The 21,847-nt window shown below is 38.0% G+C and overlaps 1 protein-coding gene across 2 annotated transcripts in view; it reads right to left on the bottom strand.

Annotated features, from left to right (window-relative positions):
* Nucleotides 1-18,487, bottom strand: part of SLCO4C1 (solute carrier organic anion transporter family member 4C1) — a 29,330-nt gene extending 10,843 nt beyond the window's left edge. Inside the window, exons 1-8 of one of the 2 annotated variants that reach the window (XR_010083479.1) lie at nucleotides 18,163-18,487; nucleotides 12,385-12,651; nucleotides 8,312-8,506; nucleotides 5,577-5,673; nucleotides 4,571-4,692; nucleotides 3,658-3,767; nucleotides 3,215-3,359; nucleotides 1,172-1,367 (exon numbers count right to left, since the gene is read on the bottom strand). Coding sequence is in view for 1 of the 2 variants with exons in the window: in XM_063422785.1 (XP_063278855.1) it covers nucleotides 1,172-1,367; nucleotides 3,215-3,359; nucleotides 3,658-3,767; nucleotides 4,571-4,692; nucleotides 5,577-5,673; nucleotides 8,312-8,506; nucleotides 12,385-12,651; nucleotides 18,163-18,388 (1,358 nt within the window). In the remaining variant the exon portion in view is untranslated. The remainder of the gene's footprint in view (nucleotides 1-1,171; nucleotides 1,368-3,214; nucleotides 3,360-3,657; nucleotides 3,768-4,570; nucleotides 4,693-5,576; nucleotides 5,674-8,311; nucleotides 8,507-12,384; nucleotides 12,652-18,162) is intronic. The other variant, XM_063422785.1, reaches the window with a different exon arrangement.
* Nucleotides 18,488-21,847: the final 3,360 nt, after the last annotated feature.

Raw genomic sequence — 21,847 nt, 5'->3', positions numbered from 1 at the left:
TAACTTCAACTGCTGTAGATAAGTAATCTTCAGCAACAGTTAAGCTACATAACTGACAAAGTTACACAAAACTATAAAATACAAGTTAGCTGTATTTAACTTAGGATGAAAATCAGTTCAGCTGTAACTTTTGTCAGCTGCTTGTTATCATAGGACCTGATATTAATATATAGATAATTTCATATACCATTTTCTATACTATATCTTCAGCATTTTATTGATGAAGACAAATTCTTTTGCTCAATATGTAACTATAAGTTTTCTACAACCAAAACCTAAATTCTGATTCACAGTTCTGAGTTGTCAAAGTCATCTGTCTGCTAGAATCTTTTCAGACACTGAAGCAAAGCCATATTTTGTTCATCGAATTTCAACACTGGCCTTTAAATATACAGTCAATTTATAAAGCAGGTTGTAAAGATAAAATCAGAATGATTGGTAACTTGGGCTTTAAGGTTCTTTATTTTCTTTCAGTCACCAGTGTATGGAACTTTGTTGATTCACTTTGCATACCTTCTGGAAAAGGAAATACAAATGAAGCTTAGAGTATCACAGCAGTAAATTTCCACCAGCTTGTATGGGCACTAGAGGCTACAAAACCAATTTCCGCCCCAACCCATCTTCTGCGTTTTCATCGTCCATATCATGCTATTTTGTCAGTAAACCACACCACTCCTCTCCACCATCTTATTTAGCTTCAAGTGCTTTCTTATGCAATAGAGAAAAACTATCATATCATGCTTCTATAAAAGATAATGGTGCCCAGCCTTTGTATAAAAGGGAGGATTTGGGAAAACAAATAAAAAGGTATTGGTAAGTTATTTACCAACTTACACAACACACAATTCATGTCCATAATTTTTTTCAGATGGCACCTAGCAGTCCTTAGGTACCAGCCTACTAGAGTTATTTTGCACAGCACCATCTGGCTCTTTGGCAGACCCTCAAACAGCTTGTATTGCCTCTGGCTCTGTTAATTCATGAGAGAGTAACTGACCACTTGAGAGCAGACTTTTGAAATAACTAGTCGACTTCCTTCCACTTCTAAACACTGCTGTATAGAAGTGGAAGGAATAGTATATACTATTTGAAACTACGGGAATCAAATAAATATTATTTGATTGATATAAATATTAACATTAAACCCAAGAGTGCATTAAAATATATTTACCCATTATATGTTTCAGAGACACCTGCAAAAGGTTCATTCCCGCATTTGGCAAATAAAAACACAGTGTTTAATATTAGGGACACTGAACAGGTGCTTATCATGAACTTGATTATGCCTTTGCAACTCATTTTGCACTTGGAAACCAAGATACCACTTACGACTTGGCCTAGCGCTGCTGCTGGAATTAGTACAAGTCCTAGAGAAAAACAAGACAAGGAGCAGTTACATAAAAATGCAAGACAATTGTGAAGCAATTAAGAGTGCAATTTTACACTAAGAAAAAAATCAAAACAGTTACCTGCAAAATGCAGTCTGTGTGATACTGTTTTCAAACCATACTACTTACTACTGCATGAGTAATTTATTCTACTGTTATATCACCTTTAGCCTTTCCAGAGTTTTAACTGGACAGTGTTAATTCATAGTTGTCCAAAACCCAACTTCAACACAGCCAAACTAGATGACTTAGGAGCACTGTGGGGCATGAGTCTTTGAACACCATTAGGCGTCTCCTTGAAAATAGAAAATCCTCTTTCATTCTTTCAGTTTTTTTGACATGTCCATGTTCTTTCTTCTACATCTGTTATGAACTTTTTAATAAGAGAACATTACTACTATTATACAAGTGACAGAACAAGATGCAAGAAGATATCTGCTGAAAGATTTCAAGAAGTCTAATCGGTGGATCAGTTTTGCTGTCATAGTCCATATAGTCCACAATGATTTATCCTCTTTGCACTCCAGGTAAGTAACAGAGCATTTTTATATGGCTAATCTATAATGCAATAAAGAAGTCAATGTAACTTACATCAACCTGAGAAAGCTAAATTTAGAGACAGTTCAGGTACAGTGACAAAACAGTCTATGAACCACAGTCAATCATAGTTTAAATAGTTTCCATGGTAATGCTTAGACTAATTAGCTCAGTTCAGGTACAGCCAGCTTTCAGCATTCCAGTAGACATTTCTTTAAAGCACTACTTTAATAAGCACTGTTGATATTTTCAACTGAAAGACATTCAGACAAGGTCTCTGGACAAAAAAATGCAATACTCAGTTTTCCACTTCACTCCTCGTTTTTGGTTGACAAATGAGTATGTATTCCAATGTGTTTTTATGTAAAACTTGCAGATGTTCTGTTTTGATGAAAAATACTATATAGTGTTGCCTAGACAAGTAATTCAGAAAGTCTTTCCGAAACATATTTCTGTTGCAGAAAGAGCAGCTCAACTAGCATAGTTATACTGCAGCACTCTTCAGCTAAGCAAGACACATTCTACCAATATTAAATCTGCATATTGCAAGCATCTGTTGGCATTATGGACATTTCTGCCTTGATGGGGTTACTATTCTTCAAGATTAATTGTGTCAAAGTTAATCATGTGAGCCTACTGAAAATAGCCCTTCCATCAGATGTTTTCTGTTTCTCCAACACTCAGTTTTTCATAGCTCTTTCCTGTTCTACCTATTACTTCTGCATATCAGATAATAAATAGGTGACCATAAGACAGCTATAGAACCAGTTACATAATAGATTTATTACATATTCTGATTAGTCATTTTATTGCAAACTCATTGTAATGTCAGTGTAGAATTAAAGAAGAGAAAGGAAAAGTCAACTTCTTATTTGTGATAAGCACTGCTTTTTTTTCTAGGTGCCCTTCATCTTGATTGTTTCAGTAGGGAATAAGTTACTAATGTTTCTTCAGCCAATTTTAAATAGGGAAAATTTAAAAAAAAATCACCAAGAATAAGAAAGGATGCAGTCTCATCAGCACACAAAATCCTCAGTCTACTCTGAATATGAGAATCAAGACTTCACAACCTACAAACAACAAGCAGAGAGCTATTCCCGTAATGAATTAAGTACTACAGTACCTAAGGGCAGGCAAGAGCAACAAAAATACTGTTCTGATTACTGCATTCCATCTAAGTACATTCACAAATATCTCATAAAAAAGATAACCATATAATCTTCCACCTGTAATGTTAATGAAGTGTTCAACACAGTACATTTAATATTTAAAAGAAAAAGCCATATTACCTCCAAGAGTTGCTGAAAAACTTGGCGTCTTTCCAAACTGATTTTCTATAAACTTTGGTAGAAATGTGGCAAATCCAGTGGCAACTAAAGCTTCTGAGGAACTGGCTATTATTAGACTCATAAGCACTGGATTCTTCAACAGTATCTATGGGGAGAAATCATTATAACACTCTCAAAATTATTTGATTTTGGTACCAACTAAAGTAGAAGCCATTGTATTTTAAAATTAGATACTCTGAAATGGAATTTCAGCAATATGCTTTTCTAACAATCTTTCTAACAATCTCAAGCATCAACAAAGTGAATGTGCATTGAATTAGCAGTAACATTGAAGTCTTTCCTATTACAACACAATAAGCCATTTCTAAAGACCTCTAACATGTGAAAAATAATTTAATTTTTCAGAATATACTCAGTTTCAGCAAATTTGAGATTTTTCTTACCATGAGAGCCATAGGAAAGTCTTTAAAACTTTGTCCAATATTGTGAACCAGTACCTGACTTCCATCATCATGAGTTTCAGAGATTTTTTCAGCCTGAATTTTTGCAGTTCCTACAAATGGTCATATTTATTGAGAATGAAAACATTTAATGCCTGCACTCTTCAAAAATGTCAAAAAAACCTCAAAATATGTGTTTCCTTTAGTTGGGAAAGCTATTGTAGATATTATAGGTCATCTTGCCTATTTTATTGGTACATATTTTTAAAGAGATCAATAATGTATTGTTGAAGGATTTTTGTTGAAAGCATCACACTTCTGTTGGAAGGTCTTGGCTTCAATAAGATACTATCAGGGACATCCTAAAAACTTCAGAGTATGCTGAAGACCTTTTTGTTTAAATCATCCTCGCATTCTCCTGCTTCCTACTTTATTTTTTCTTCTCCTCCATTTCTCCTTCAATATTAGTATAGTGTGTTCCTTTGGATGGTCATGGAATTTCTACATTATTCTTGGTGGGTCAAACAGAAGCTTTAAATATAGACCTGGGTGCTTAGCTACAAGCATCTTTCAAACTTTGACTGACCACCAGTCTCCACACTTAGGTATAAGTTTCCTTATTATAGAGAATCCTAGAATGGTTTGAGTTGAAAGAGGACCTTAAAGATCATCTACGCCCAACCCCCTGGCCATGGGCAAGACCACCACACACAAGATCCTTCCTCTAGCTGCTTCACCTTGTTTTAAAGGTTGAATATTCAAGGGGGAAACAAAAAAAATACTTGTCCTCAGATTTTAGTCAAAGAGAGTTAACTGAGAAACAAAATCAAAGAGGAAACATTCAGTCCCATAGTCTGTAACCCGCAAATAGGAACAAGTTTTTTTCCAAAGTATCCAAGTATTGCTAAACCTTTACCTGGTAGGTGCTTTGGAAAGCATGAAAAAGGTATTATAAGAAGCCAGATTGCAAAAAAGCATGCAAGAAATCCCATCCACCACGCTCCAAGCCAACGTGGGTCATCTTGATCCACCTTTGTACTGGAAAAGTAATTCAAAGAAAGCAGGTTTATCTTCCTGAATTTCAGATTTCAGTGACCTAGAATATTTCCTTTTAATACTTCTTTAACAGAATGCCTTTTCATATTGCTATTTTCTTAGCTTTACATGTATTAAGTTTATTTTTTGCTTGTTTAAACCAACTTCACTGTGCAATTATAAAAATATTGAATTCTACCAAATGGAGCCTTCATGTCATTAGTTAATGTCATTCCATTTTAAAAACTATTCTTTGGACCTGATTTCAAGATTCTGAAGCATTATGAGGATACTGGAAATGCTGGATTTAGAAAGATGCCTCATAATCAATGAGTTATATCAAAACCAATTCAGAAGTTCCGAATGCCATTGCATGGATCTGAAGGCTCTAAAACAGAGGAAATAAAAGTGTAAATGAAGTTGCTCGTTTAGACACTAGCACAATTTATAACACTTCTTTTAAAAATGGACTATTATTCAATGGATAGATTTTCTAGCAAGCTCTTCCCTAGGAGTTAAGGAGCAATATTCTAACCGTCATATTCCAGCTCAAGGAAACAGTTCCACAAGAAATCAGGAGGTGCACCTTAATCCCAAATACACAACTAAAGAAAACTTTTTTTGCTACTGAGGTTTTAAATATCTAATATTTAAAATGCTAGAATTAACTATTTGCACTACAGAGAAATTTTCACACACAATGGAGTCACTCTGAAAAGTAACTCGTTTGAAGCCTTTTTAAGTGCAACTTCAAAACAAGTTAATGAAGCTCTTGAAAATACAGCATTTTCTGAAAAGTTTTCTCCTCACAGAGAGAAAAGCTTAATATTTTAATAAAAATTATTAGGAAAAGAAAACAGGAAGCAATAAACTAAGTTGTATCTTGCCTTTCCGGGATCTGGATATCAATATAAATTTTAAGCAGCTGCCCTCCTAAGACATAGCCAATAGCAGGACCCAGCAGAGACATGGCATAGCCAATTCCTAGAAGAGAAAATATATCAAGTTCACCATAACCTCTTTAAATCTTTTTAAGCTTTCTTGTAATAAAACTCTTAGATCAACTTCAGACCAAAAGATTTCCATAAGTCAACCTGTTGTTTCACTGTCACTACTTCAGATTTTAACATATAGAAGACAAAATCTGTAATTATGTCTCAACAAGGAATTCTGCAGCTCGCAAATGCTTCAAATCAGAGTTTCAGCAAAAGGCATTTCACTGAATGCACCTTTAAGCATTATTAGATTGCTTTTTTGCCCATTTTGTGCCTACATTTAAAACATAATGTGAAAAAATTAATGACATTATGAACATTTGTTATTAACTATATTAACCACAATCTTTAAGAACTTAATCTCTAAGTTAATAATAATATTATTATTTGAATCTTAAGTTGTTTTCTATATCTTTTAAAACCAGAAGACAGAGTTATATTAAAGTATCTGACTGGAGTAAAATCAGCCTTAAAATACAAAGCCAAGGCTCTTAACAGCTCCTGAGAGTTTTAACGAAAAAAAAACCCAAACAAACAACAAAGCAAACAAACCCCTTACCCCCTCCCCCTCAAAAGAAAACATCAATCTGCAAAGTTAGTAGTGTAGCCATATCCCACAAAAGAGTACAAGACTTTTTTGATGTCTCAATAGCATTCCTGCCCTACAAGACAGATTTCCGTTGCAGTTTAGCACTTACTGATAGCAGGAACACTGTCTCTGCAGATTAAGACTACCAATTAATAGTAACTAGATCCATCTTTAATTAGTGAACGTGCATTCCTATTGTTTTCCCAGGTGGAATAATCTGGATTTCTCATTTGTTTCTGAAGTGCATGGATCACAAGTACCTTATTTGCCTCTAGTATGAGAAAATGGTGGGGGAGTCAGAAGGGTGAGGGGGGTGCAAGAGGGTAAAGTAATGCAAAATGTGACAGTTAAGTCAAAATAAATATTGAGTAGATATATCCTAGGTTTTCCCACATTTTGGGAATAGTGACATGGTCACAGGAACTTGGAGTTAAGTTCATATTCATCCTACAGAAGGACTCAAATTGAGCTTAGAAAGTGCCTATTTTCTTCCAAGTACTCAATTTAAATATCACTTGGAATTGTTTAATTTCAGTAGCTTTAATTGTAGATGTCCCAGTCCTCATGAAAATGCACCCAGTGCAGAACAGAAATACCAACTTATGCATTGCAGGCTTACAGTAAAAGGTGGTACCAATTATTTATGGACAATTTCAGGGGTGGGTTCTGGGTTTATTCTGGTTTTGTTTTGTGGGTTGTTTTTTGGGGTTTTGGTTTTTCCCTGGAGTGCATAAGCCTTCTTATATAACGCAACACAACATACTTTTAACGCTTAATACATTGCATGAAGCAAGAATCAAGGCTTAGTTACCTACCCACTCACCTGCATTCCAGTGCAAGCAGACTTTATTTGTTATAGTAGGCAGAATACACTGCTCTTCTGAACTCAACTCAGTTGCCTGAAGACTGCATGCATTAGTTTACTGTATTTGGTTTTTTTTAAAAAAGTATGAACACTGACACCATTCTCCTGAGTTTTCAGGTCACTTCTTGTTCCCTAATCATGCAGACAACCCTAATTCTGCTCTGTTTATTTCACTGGTTTCAGGGGAGGAGGCAGGGGAGGGAGACAAATGTAATATTACCTCTCTCAAAATAAGGAAACAGCAAAAACAAAACTTGTCTTTGTCATCTAGGATTTATCATATGCACCTGTCCTATTTGTTGGCATCAAATGGAGTCACTTGCCTCGAAAACTGAGCAAAAATTGCATGCAAATAGATAATGATTTCAAATTTGCCCCTTGAAAAATTAATTGAGTCTGAAAACAGCCTTGGAATCTGAGACGCTTTTGAATTCCTCCTGCAAGTTACAAGTATAGGTAACAGGTTGTTTATCAGCTTACATATGAGAAGGAGGAAATAAATATCTTCATACCCACAGAAAACACACTTTGACTGCAATGACCTTAGCAATAAAATGGCACACAACCTAGAGAATGACTAAAAAAGATTAAAAACAATTGCTAAACAATAGTACTACTCCTTAGCTTTTAAACAGACCCAGTGAAGTGATCTCTGTACTTTCAGTACAGCCAAGTGTCAAATTTTTATGTGGCTAGAGAACTGGATTGATCACACGAGGCACACCAGTGTTTATGCATTAAGTGGACAGCCTACCATTAGAAGGTAAGTAAATAAAATTATTGAAAGATACAATATGATCTAGCTACTGACCTGATGGATACACAGTATTTTGCAACACTTATGACTAAAAAGTAAGGTTTTTGCTGCAACTTCTTTGGTTGTTAACAGACAAGACACATTAACCATTTAACAATTTTCAGTTACTGACATGAAAAGGTGACAGGAGAGATGCTCAAAGTAGCTTTACCATGCTCTACAAAATAAAAATTGAAAAGAGTTGGTACTTAGAGCAGACTAAGATCTACATTGTACAGTATCTGATGTAGAAATACTTTATGCACATAAGTAATAATTACAATGTTGTTTAATGCAAGGAATTCATAAAAACATTTGGAATGCATTGCAGTCTATGATCTATCCAGACAATGTGTTATAAAGAATTCTAAAGTTACCTATATAAAGAGAAGACATGTGTTTTGGGACACTATCATCAATAAAAGCTGTCCCCAAAGTATATAGAGGAGTTCCTCCAACTCCCAGCAGCAGCTGTCCGAGGATGAAGACATATAGATACTTGTGGAGTGAAGAGTTTTGGCTGGCACTGCAAGTGGCATTAGCAAAGGTGGTTTCTGCAGTTTGACATGTGTCTGAAAAACAGAGACAGTGAGCCTTTACAATTTTGTTACCCAGCTCATCACAGTCCAGTTTGAAGAATGATCTGTACTGAAAGCTAAACTCAAAAGAATGCTGTTATGTCAGGCTCCCATTTTAATTTTCACACCTATTGATATATCCAATATGGCAGTGCCAAGCCTTCTGTGATATCATATTCCCCAAAAGAAATAGTAGCAGGGCTTTGTTTTTGTTTCCTCTCCAGGAATGAGATAGCCTTATAAATATGCTTGGCTTGTTGAAAGTATTATTGACCAGATGTATTTAAAAACCAACCAACCACCTGTCAAATGGTCATTCCACACATTATGAATCCTCCTATATAAGACACACTTCCTTGTATTCTTGCACCTTATAACAATTCTGACGAGCACTAACAACTTCCACTCTTAAGTGACAGAGCAGCCTGAACAACCTGAGGAAATCTGGGCCTGATGGAAAGTGCAGTCTGTCATTAGCAAAGATAATTCTCCCTTTTACATTCACTCTTTTGAGAAGTGTTTGCCTATGAAAAAGGGAAAAACCTGTAAAAATGTGCGTCACTATCTCTCCTAAAACACACACTGTCTCTAAAAGGAGAAGTTAATGTAATGCCTCTGTCCTTGTGGACACACAAAAAGAAGAAAGTAGTGGTACAGCAGTGTAAGGTTGTGTCTTCTGCTGTAATATTTAGCACTACAAGGAGGGAAGAGAAAAGAGGAACTGAAAACAGGGAGTATTGTGTTGCCTTCTCCTTTCTCTTACTATCATTGCACTTTTGGTAGCAGAATACCAAGAGACAAGATGTAGGAGAAACATTTCCATGTTTCTCCACATAGGAGCATAAAACCCTAAGAAAGAGGATAAACCCATCAGTTTGGTAGTAATGAAACACATACATGAAAATGTCCTCCAGATCAAATAAGTGGACTGATTAATTCACACTATTCAACTACAAAATTACTACGGCCTTTATTTTTCTTAGGCCCTTTTACATCTGAAAACACTTTTCACTTATGCAAAGAAGGGGCAAGATGAATCCACACTATAGGCTCAGAAAACAAAACAAAAGGAAGTGCTGGCCAGACACTTGGTATTTAAAGAAAACTTATCTTCATCATTACTTCCTGCAGCACACAATAGGTGTTACAGTGCCATTCCACAGAAACAGGCCAACATGTGGGATAAGAAAACCTCACTTCAAAAGCAGAAGTCTTTAAAGTTTTCCTTCCTTTCAACGTAGGAAGTAGCCTGGGTTATCTGTCCCATGTTTGAGTGTCTTCACAATGAAGTTATTTCTTCGTGTGAAGTGAGAAACTATAATTCACATTTGCTGTCACAGGCATATTGAAACATGTTTTATTTTTAAAATAAAATCAGAGAGTGACGTTTAAAGGTACACTGCTTATAATATTTGCAGTTTTCATGGTCCTCTGTGCTGTCTGATTAATCGAATTAGGTTGATTCTGTTAGGGATGCACCAGCAGAGGGAGCCCCTGACTGCACATACCGAAGCCAGCTGAGGCACCGGCGGCCCATGCAGCCTGGAAAAGTTACCAGAACAAACAACTGGTCACACCTGGGTTACAAATTTGAGTCTAAAACCTTTCTGGAGAATAGAAAACATAATTTACAGTGCCTTAAAAAACAAACAAACAAACAAAAATTCACTAGTAGGCATACCATTGATTAGCAATTTTTTCAATATGAAATGCATGAAACTATTCCTAGGATGTGGTATTACTATAAATAAATTATCAAATAGACTTGTAGATTAGGATATGTGTATACTCTGAATAAAAGTAAATTATTACCTCAAGGTAAAGCAGGAAGTCCCAGGAAGTCTGCAAGGCTTATGCTGGAGGCTAGATATATTTTGTATTTCAGACTAGACTTATTAAATAATAAGGCAGTCACATTAAATATTGCATTGAACTGTACTTTAAAGTTTTATACTGCATATAAAAGTCACTGTACTGACATTTAACAGACAAACATTAATAATCAAGTAACCAGCTAGTAACAAGACCTGTTCAGAAATGAAATAAGTGGTAGATTTTAATACAAGGCATCAAATACAAGCTTAATCAAAAAATTAAGATCTCTAGAAGTGACTCACACAAATAATTAAAAAAGGAAGGCTTCTGGGCTGTGGTGCTATTAAATTCTGCAACTCTCTGTATAGTTAAAATGTTTCCTCCACCTCAGAACTAGCTAAACCAGACATCCCATAATCGTGTGCTGTGGTTTACCTGACAGTTAAGAGATGCTGTTGCACTGCACCTGAAGATTTATGTTGACTGCCATGGTGCAGACATTCCCTGCACTCTTACTCATTTATCTTTGATAGTGTTTTGTTTAAGTCAGCTAAAGATCTTAAATGTGCTCACCACAGGCACAGCACAGGCACCTGCCTTACAACAGTCAAAACAGCAGGCAAGCTGCCAGTGACAGTGCTACGGTGAAGAAAACACATTCCATTCAAAAATTCCCCACTGCTTTTAGACTTCAAAAGTCCATATAGAACATGTCCCTAATAAAGTTACCAATATCTACAGCCATCTTCAGTGATGGATGTTGGGCAAAACAGTACCATGTTCTTTGGGATTTCAATTAAAATTGTTTGAAAGGGGAAAGATCAGTTGCAATACTTGGTAATCTGCTCTCCCACACTGTCAATATCTTGTCCAAATGAAATAAAATCAAAATCAGATTTAAACTTTTATGTACTAAATTCAGCTTCCCTTTCACCACAGTGAGGTAGAGAGGTTCAATACTGAAACCAAAAATGTAGGGAAATGGGACTGTAATAGAGCCAGGAGCAAGTAACCTGTTGTCCCTCTCTCAAGAGCTAACAAGCTTATCTGCTCATAGCCCCCAAAACACTACAGATATTTTCTTTTGACCTTGTTCAGTTAATTTCCATTTCAGATCCTCATTTATTAGACAGGAAAAAATAGCTTGCCCAACTTTTTTAACTAACATCTAGATAGTTCATAGAAGTAGACATAATGATTACTACTAAAGAAATTAATTTGAGAATCAACAACCTTTCATTGTGTTGCTTAATAGCTACTGATTTTTTTAGTGAGCACTCTAATATGCTTAGTCATTGAAGGCATAATTTTGATTAAAGACTGCAATAACAAAACAATCCTAAAAGATCAAGTCATCTTGCTTTAAAAATGTCGGAACACTTCCGTATTATAGGTGTGCCACTGAATTGAAATACAAATTATTGGCATCAATCACACTGTGCTAAGTCTTGTTTTGTGAGAAAAGTTTAAGAACTGAGAGACAGCCACACCCATGATTTAAATACTGCTTTGTTCAGTACAGTTCAGTACTGCTTATTTCCCCTTTACTTCAAATAAATCCACAAGTTAAAATCAACATATTTTGAAAGAACTTGGAGAAACTTGTTGAATTAATCAACATGCCTTCAATACCAAAAATAAGTTCAAGAAGTACTCCCCCTTCAGGTAGGATGCTAAGACTAGCAGCTTTAACATTTCTCCTGCATTGCTGACCTAACTTGATGCCTAGTCACAAAGTGATGCCAGATAGTTTTTTCTTTAAAGTAAATTTTAATTGCATTCATCAAAGTAAGAAAAAATATCATTTTATTCAAATGTTCCTTAAGAGCAAGAACTGATATTGATACTCAGATTGCTTCTGGAAAAATACACTTCACTGTGAAGAGAGGCAGCTCTTGAGCTTACAGATTTCAAAGAATCAATTTTCAGTTAAAGATATCACCCTATTTTAGGACATTAACAGAGATTAACTATGTGGTCCCAAATAAGGAGTTGCACCATATTGATACAGACATTTTAATTTTTTAGAGTAATTTCCAAAATAACCATAGGCTTACCTTCAATTTTACTTCCAAAATATTGGTATTTTCCACTACCGAAGTGTGGTAACGAAAACACAAGGGAACCCAGTCCTAGCATAAATGCTGAGAAAGCAAGCCATCTTGGTTTGTGCCCTCTCTCTCCAAAGTAAGATACAAACAGTGACAATACACAAAAAGCAATGTCATAGCTTGCAGAGATTAAGCCAGTGAGGGAACTGTTCAACTCATAACGCTTCTCAATTGTTGAAATACTAATGTTAATCAGGCCATTTACCACAATACCTACAAAAAAAAAAAAAAAAAAAAAAAAAAAAAAAAAAAAAAAAAGAGATAATTAGTCAAAGATACTTTAATCCAATAGAGATGCAGAGATAAACTTACCCTTGTGTGATGGAAAGATTAAAATTAATATATACTTATGCAAGGCTCCTCTATAAGGTATTTATTAGCTATAAAATACAGGTACAGAGTAGATCTCTACAGTGCCACCTTAGCCAGTCAAATTGCACAGGACCTATGTATTTGTCTGAAGCACAGATTTCAAACAGAGTGCATTATGGTGCCATAAGATACTTTAAAGATAATTTAGTCAAGGTTTAAAACTTGCATCAGAATACACCCTAGGACTGAAGCAAGTTCAGGACATAATTTTCAAATTATTGCAAACAACCAACTCCCTGCCACCACAAAGGGAAGCTAAAAGAAGGCTTTTGAATGAACATGCACCTTGTATAATGTAAGAAAGTGTAAAGCTATTTAAAAATTCTTTGCAACTGTTTCAGAGCAACTAAGGTGATTTACTTCAACTGAGCAAAAAAAGTCTGCCCCTTGAATCTGTAACTTCCCTGAAGCAAAAGTATCAACCAACACGGGAAAAGGTCATTGTACAAGCTGCCCTACTGAAGCACAGATGAATGGCAAAAGAATTAACTAAAAGTAGAACTAAGCTACAATTACCACTGCACGATTAGACACTCGGTCCATTTTTACAAAAGCATTGTCTGTAGACTAACTTGAATCTTCTACCCTGCTTAAACATTCTGTTTCTGTGGAAAAGACCAGGAGTTTGGTTTTAGCGGTCCCAAAATAGGATTCAGTTACAAGATAAATAGGTGTGATTATAACACTGTCAGATAACTTTATCATAGTCTAATTAAACTGTGCCTATGATAAAATATATACCTGAAAGAAAGGTTATGTCTTAGAGTCAGAGGTACAAATATGTTTGAGTTCTGTAACCTTAGAGATGACGGATGAGGATCTCCCCTGACACAGGCCAACAGTTACTCTTCCTCTAAAATTAAAACATGATTTTCTACTGTCATTCTAAGAAGAGAACACAAGACTAGTGACAGAAATACGTTTAAATTAGTTTTCAATAAGCATTGCACCATCCACAAGTACAACTACTTAAGCCAAACTTCAACATCTCCTTAGAGCACTTTAATATAAAAAAAAAAAAAATTACTCCAAATAAACCAGCTGTTTTCTAATGGCCAAACTTCAGCTTTCTGTATGGAAGCATCTCTTGGCACAATATTAGTTCCAATACCCTACTATGGCCTCGTTTTTAAGGCTGAGAATTTCACCTTCTCAGTTTAGTCATCACACTTAAATTCATATGGGATTGACACAAGTACTCGGGCATCCTTCCAGTGCCAATACTTACACATTGAGAAACTTTATTTTCCTCTTGAGAGGCATTAACCATTAAGAAGCATACTAGCATAAGGGAATGAACAAATTTTTCCCATCTGCCAGAGCTTCACACATTTAATAAGGCTTTAAAGCACCTTTATGAAGGTGTGCTACACAGCAAGTGCATTACAGAACTAGAAGGCATTGTCTTTTACCTGTAGTTTAAATCACTACCTTTGATTTACATCCTAAAAGGCATAAAACCTTCCAGTGAATTATATTGGATATATAGACTTCATCTGTAAAAATGCAGATGTGATGAATGATGGCATAACTTCTCCAGTTACATCATCTAGAGATTAATTACTAAAGTCTCTTCAAGAAAGACAGAACCTGGCTGATACTAACTTGATCTGAAAAAAAAATTCTGTAAGGACATCCAAACACTTAAAATTGTACTATGGAAATTAGGCTTTTTAACTATTCTCAGCCAAAACATTCTTGCCCTGCCACATCTGTTAGAGATTTAGGTACATGGTGTACAGACACATAAAATCCACATTAATTATAAACCAACTTTATTTGATATCACAAAACACAGTATTTTTTTTTCTTCATCCATTCAACAAAAATACATGTTTTGCTGTTGTTATAAGAATGGCGGCTTTAACAACAGACACACAAAAATAACAATTAAAAGTACTATGTCTAATCAGCATATAAAATATTAGTGATATTCAAAGATTTTAGGTAGATTGGACTGGACTAGTATCAAACTGTGGTTCTGTTGTTTTATTTACTAAAAATTATTAATGACATGAGAAATAAACAGTCCTTCTTGTACTCAAAATAGTGATATAACCTCTAGCTTGTTTTCCACTACAGCTATGAAATGCAGCATATCCAGTTGCTGTATTATTAGATGCAATCATACATTTAGGCAACTCTAAGTGCCACACAAACACTTAGAAAAGCAGGTATTGGTCATGTAAAAACATTCTAGGCAAGGAAGTGTCTTGTATTCTGGAAATATAGGTTTCACATGTACTTGAAACAGAAAGGGACAGAAATTAGAGTTAAGTTCCACTTGAAATCTTCTGAGAAGCTGTGATACAGCATATCAGGTGCTAATGATAACAATCTATTTTCAAGAGCAGCTAGAAAATATTCTGACAAATACATGCTTTCAGTTAGATTCACAAGATACCAGGTCACTGCAGATAATCACCCACTGTGTTCACTCCGTTAAAAAGTCTAGTGTAACATCTTACATTCACCAAAAGTGTGTTATGGGTTACCTCATTAGCCTGCAATGCATTAAGAATAATCTTTTCTAGAGGTGCGCTCGGCAATTTTAACAGATATATCTTATCTTCCTCAGTGATGGCTTCTGTAACTTGGAGGGCAAATCAAATTATTAGACTTGTCCTGGGGTGACTTCATGATGCGTGTATGCCCAGTTGTGTGTTCTGTTTATGCTGGATATGAAGTTCTGCACCTTTAAGACTGTTTCTGAGAGTGAAGGGGGAAAGAAGAAATGCAGAGTTTGTTTTCAGAAAGTGCCCTTGCTCCCCCGCATCCTTCACACAGACAGAGTTGTCTGCAGCACAGACAGTGGGAGAGAGCTCTCCTTTGATTTGTAGTTAGCTTTAGCTAGCTGAGGCAGAGAAGTTCCTCACACTTGGAACTGTTCAATCCTGCTCTGGACTGAAAACACGGAAAAACACTGGGAGCTCACACCTGTGGCCCAACGGGGCCCAGGATGGCATTCTCCAGTGCAGGAGGGACTGATGAGAGACTGAGTCAGCTGAGCTACACATCAAATCACAAGGACTTTCTGAATTTGCCATCTCTTCAGAACAGCAAGAGGTTTCATTGTTTAATATTATTAATATTTTATGCTTGTGAATACTTTTCTTGTTAAATAAACAAGTTTTTTCCCACTTTCCTCCGAGGAAATCTTTTCCCGAGCCAGCTGTGGGAGGGGCTGCTTGAAGTTCCTTTTCTAGAGGGACCCCTGTAGGAATTTCCTCCCAAATTTGTCCCAAACCAGATCCAAACTAGAGTACAGTATTAGGTCACATAACTTCAAAATCCTACTTGTGTTTTGTGTGCTTTTATCTAAACTCTGAAGCTGCAAGACCAGAATATTTTCACGAAGTTTCACCCACAAGACTGAATTTATTGCTGATGACCATTGTATTTCCCGCATGGCAAAAAGACTTGGAGCTTGTCTTCAGCATCCAGTTTCCTTCATGTTCTAACAAAAGGAAAGGTTCTTGTCAGAAAATACACATAACACATCAAGAATGTCACGAGACCTGTAATAGCCATGCCTACACACCAGCTTCCAAAGCAAGCATTCTAAGTTTCCTTTCTTTAAGGCCCTAAAACTGAACTGGATTTGTTAGGTGCCTCATGTATATATATAGTTAAATACCAGAAAAAATAGTTTGGATGAGTGGCACAAGCAACATCCATAACCTCCTAAGGGGACAGAGATTCTCACGATACAAGTTGTTTTTATGATTGGGAACCTACTCAGGCTACAACCAAGATTTTAAAGTATACTGAGTTTTTGTTATTCAGCTCAACAATCAGATGAGAATAGGACTGATTTGAAGAAATTTAGACATGTTAGAAATATTCAAGACACTTTGTTTAGTTTAACAATCTTTCCAGTGTCATATTCAGGACATTTTTAATTGCCTATCCATATTCTTATGCCACTAAAAAAATTGCATGTGTATTCTAAAAGTCTTCCACTACTCAGCTGTTGAAACCTGGGATCTAAGATAAGAAGCTCTGCCACAGACACACCTCCCTTCTTTTTATTTATAGGGAAAACAAATTTGGCAGGACCACAGCAACAGCAATCATCTTCTGATCCTACCAGCTGTATAATGACCTTTCAAATTCAAGCAAGAAACAACAGACTTATCCCAACACTTTCTAAATACTTCTTTTCCAACACTAAACCTATATACTAAGACAAGATCAGAATCTGAAGGGGCTAAAATCAGAAGAAGTTCACAGAGACACATACTAAGACACTAGTTCATGCAAGGACTCTCCAAGCATCACAAGTAGCACTAAAATCCTTCTAGGTTTTAAGCAGAGCCTCCAACTCTCTTCTCCTCATACCATTCCAGTTGCCTCAGTATGGTTCCAGGTGGAATCGAGCCATCCAAACGCAGCATTTCTTTGGTGTCAGTTGCTCTCTCCTCTAACATCAAATATCCAACATTTCCTCCACCTCTCTCTGGAAATCCCTTTATGAGTAACAACAAGGATCTTTAAAGCAAATTGCTCAGGAAACACCCTTCTCTTTTCTAGCTAGTCAAATAAACTTGAAGGGTTATGAATACTGACCCAATCACTCCTTTTGGCAAATATCCAAGTTTCACAGACCTCAGTTTTTAATATTTTTTACAGTAATTCTTCTCCTCCCCTCAGTCAATATTTCTACTTTCTAAATCCAACGCTTGCTAAAGCCCAAACCAATCATTACAGAAAACCAAAAATATGGACAAGAATCTCTGAAGCCAAACTACAGGAATTTAGGACAAACTAAACTTCAGGTTACTCCTGAGGTCAACTTTTAGTTAAGTTTTAGGGAGATGGCTGCACTGGGATTCACAGAACAAAATCATGGTTTTGCTGTTTTCAAATTCCAAAGTCCCACCCAACCAGGCCAGGATAGCATTTCAGTTAGCAAGCAGGTAAGAAAGCAGTGGGGTACTACAATTTTACATTTATATTGGTGTTTTAATCCCTGGCTTGCAAGTCTCTGCCAGGGAAACACTATTTTCCTGTGGTCAGTAGGGATGCAGCATTGACAAGTACATGAAGCAAAGAGCTGGTAGGACTGTAGACTCAACAGCGGCCAATAAAGTACATTGGGAAAGAAGAAAGGAGAAACAAAGTACAAAGAGTAACAGTATGCAACTTCCCCACCGCGGGCACTGCCTTCGCCCGAGTCACACCATGACCGTCACTGTACAGTAGCGGCGCCGGAGGAACCCCGTCTCTCCTCACGCACCACCCAAAACAATCACCCCTCCTTCCCCGCCTTCCCCGCCCAGGCTCCCGCCAGGCCTCCCCCAGCCCCGGGACGGGGACCAGCGTGTGCCCCGGGCGGCAGGGACAGGTTACCTTGGAAGATGGCCAGCAGGCTGTAGGCAGCCAGGTACCCCTCGGCGCTGTTGCACAACTGCAGAGCTCTGGGGCTGCAGGGGCCCCACCCGCAGGGCCCCTCCTCGAGGTCGGGCCCGGGCTCGGCGGGGAGCGCCGTGGCGGCACCTGCCCTGGCGTAGTACTGCCGGCCGAGGACGGAGCTGGGCGCCTCGAACGCCGGGTTCTCGATGCCGCCGCCCTTCATGGCGGCCCGGGCCGCCGCCAGCCCGGTGCTGAGAGCGGCACCCGCGCCCAGCGCTCCGCTAAATACCCCGAGGGCGGCCCGGCCCCGCCGGGCAGGTGGCGCCGCGGCCGCCGCCCCTGCCGGGCCCGCCCCGCTCCGGGCCCGCGGGCGGCCCTGCAGGCACAGGGACAGGGACAGGGACAGGGACAGGCACAGGGACAGGGACAGGGACAGGGACAGGGACAGGGACAGGGACAGGCACAGGCACAGGGACAGGCACAGGCACAGGCACAGGGACAGGATCAGGCCCAGGGACAGGGACAGGATCAGGCCCAGGGACAGGGAGAGGGAGAGGGACAGGCACAGGCACAGGGACAGGGACAGGATCAGGCCCAGGGACAGGATCAGGCCCAGGGACAGGGACAGGGACAGGGACAGGGACAGGGACAGGGAGAGGCACAGGCACAGGGACAGGGACAGGCACAGGGAGAGGGAGAGAGACAGGGACAGGCACAGGGACAGGGAGAGGGACTGGGACAGGCACAGGGACAGGGACAGGGACAGGGACTGGGACTGGGACAGGCACAGGCACAGGGACAAGGGCAGGGACAGGCACAGGCACAGGGACAGCTGCCCACATTGCGGCCGCCGGCACCAACAGCACTCGGTGATTCACGTCAGTGCTCTCCAACAACATTCCTAGTGAGGGAAAAAAGATATTTTAAAAATTAATACTAATAAAGAATAATAATTTTAATAATAATAGTAACAATTATGATGATGATTGTAACAACAACAGCAGCAGCAGCAACAACAACAACAATAATAATAATAATTAATAATAATCATGTAACTGAGAAAAGTCATCGGGAATGGTTATTATGAGAAAAAAAACCCCAAACCACCACCAGCAAAATAACCCATTGAAATGTTCTGTGTAAGTGTTGCAAAAAGGGAAAAGTTGCAAAATGTGCCCGATATAGTTCTTTCCCGCTTTAGGCAACATGATCTGCCCACAGCAAAACCTCTGGACATTTGCAGATGCTATCCTTTTGAAATATTAATCTCTTCCTGTACCTCAGAAAGTTTCCTCATGCTGGAGTTTCCAGTCGTTAAACACATTGACTCAGCTGCGCACATCAATCAGGAGAATTTGTCAAGGACGTAAGAAAGTCTGAGTTTGTTTGCCTTCAGTATAAATTATTTGACTCGTCTGCACAAGAATAACTGGGAGAGAATCTGGGGATCCTAGCTGAGAGCTGTCACCACTGGTGTTGATCTCTGGGCAGTACCAGTTAGTCCTGAGAAGTCCTTCCCCTTTGAAGAGTCCAAGACATTTTAGGGTCAAGAGAAAGAGGACTGAAACTGGAGACACCAGCAGTGACTTTGTTTTCACAGTGAAAGCCAGGGCATCATCTTAAATCTGCAACCATCTCTTCTTAGAGACAAGCACACATCTTCCAGTATTCATGTAACAGCACAGGAACTAAATGGAGATATTCTTCTGTAAAAAGAAAACAAGTAAGTTAGACAAGAAAATATGTTTCTATTTATTCAAATAGATAAGTTGAAAATGGATAATCAGCAGGTTTTGCTGCTTCTGTGGCATCTTGTAGGGACAGTGCGTGGTGGCTAGAGCTGGAGAGCCATGAACTTCCCTGGATCTTCTCTGCCCTCTTCCTCCACCACCTCAGGGTCCCTCCAAGGTGCTGTCCCATCTCCACAGTCTCAAGTGACCTCTCTGAGCCCACAGGAGTGCAGAAAGCTGCTTCCCGGTGAAGCAGTCCTCTGCTGCTCACTGATGATCCCAAGCCCTTAAATTAATTATAATTTCAGCCCATAATACAGAATGTTGTTTCCTCAAGTGGCTATCAAGATTTATCCCATTTAACAGCTTCATGAGACATCTAAGCATATGCATAAACCAGCTGGCACACCAGTGTGTTTAGAGGAAGAATATAGTAGAGACTTCTTTTTGTGTTTCCATTTTTTTTTTTTCCTTTTATATCTTCCTAATTATAGTACAGTAGGACATGCCATTTGAAATAACATCCTGATCTTTGCTGGAGTGCCTACATGCTTGTGTAGTAAGAGTAACCCGTGAAATTGCTAAATTATTATACTGCTAATAAGACATGAAAACCTTCCTTGGTCTGCCAGATCAGCTAGGTTTGTTGCTATCTTCATCTGGTTGTCACTTTACCAACTGTGGTTTTGTTTTATCACCACAGGAAGGTGACAGAACGGAAGGCAAAAAGAGAAGCTAGTGGAGCTTGGTATGTGCTTCATGAAATATGCAGCCATAAGGAAAAAGACAAAATGCAACAGAAGCTTTCAGAACAAATGAGCAAACTGACTACCATTAATTTTCTCTTTGACATTAGAAGGCTTTTAGTCTTCACTAGAGGTGAGGTTTTGGAACTAGTAATGGATTTACTGAATTCTAAAATTCCAAATGGAAGTTGATCAAGTTATGGCCAGGACAAAGACATAAGAACTGACTGACTAGGATGTCACTTTCTGGTGCTAAGTGTAAAGGAGGAATGGGAAGCTATATTCAAGGAAAAATAAGAATGTTTATTACAGAAGACTATAATAAAATTCATACTGGAATACCTTGCAGAGACACTAATTTAAAGAAAAATATTGCTAAATTTGTGGAAGAGTTATAAAATTGTGGCCCTTCTAACTTCACAGTCGTTGTGTTTGATCAGCTACTGAGTATTCAGCCTCGCTTGTCCTAGTTGTCCAGTTGCATGTTATCATGCCATGTCAAATTTCTTGCAATCATGGGAATGCTAGATGATACCTGTGGTCTTGTCTAAGTAATACAGTCTCACTATGAAGTCTCAGAACTGTAATTCTCTGAAAAATCACTGGGGTCCTTGGAATTCAATTTTCAGGCAGCTTTTCAGTGTTTGCTGAATGTTTTGATTTCAAATGCTCACACAATTTATTTCTGATACCTTGCCACTGACGAAAATCCTCCTCTTTTAGTTATTTCCTCTCTATTAGCTCTCTATGCATAATTTTCTATTATTTGGACTGGGTCAGAAGTCATTCAAAGAATACTGTGAAAAAACAATATTACTTTTTTGTTTCTTTAACTGAAGAATCCCCTTTTGCACCTTCTTTTCAATTTTTTTTCCAGTTACGAAAATTGGTTTTGAATTTTTAAATACTTTTTTTGCTATTTAATGATGCAACTAGCACTTTTACCAAGTGTATTTCCTGTTTTGAAGGGGGATGTTAATAACTAGAGAGAATCAGAATAAAACAGAAATTAGCCTGCCTGATTGGCTTGTAGAAGTAGGAATTTCATACATGTCATGGGTTGGCACTGGCCAGATGTTAATGCACTCATGAATATCTGTTTTTTCCCTAACAACTACTGTGGGATGTGATCAGGAACAGAGCAGAGCAGGCTTAAATCTTGAAAACAAAAAAACCCCTAAAACTTTATTACATTACATAAGAACA

This window comes from Prinia subflava, chromosome Z (assembly GCF_021018805.1).
Source record: "Prinia subflava isolate CZ2003 ecotype Zambia chromosome Z, Cam_Psub_1.2, whole genome shotgun sequence".
NCBI classification, from domain to species: Eukaryota; Metazoa; Chordata; class Aves; order Passeriformes; family Cisticolidae; genus Prinia; species Prinia subflava.
The sequence above is the reverse complement of the archived record's forward strand: the minus strand, read 5'-3'. Positions and strand labels throughout refer to the sequence as shown.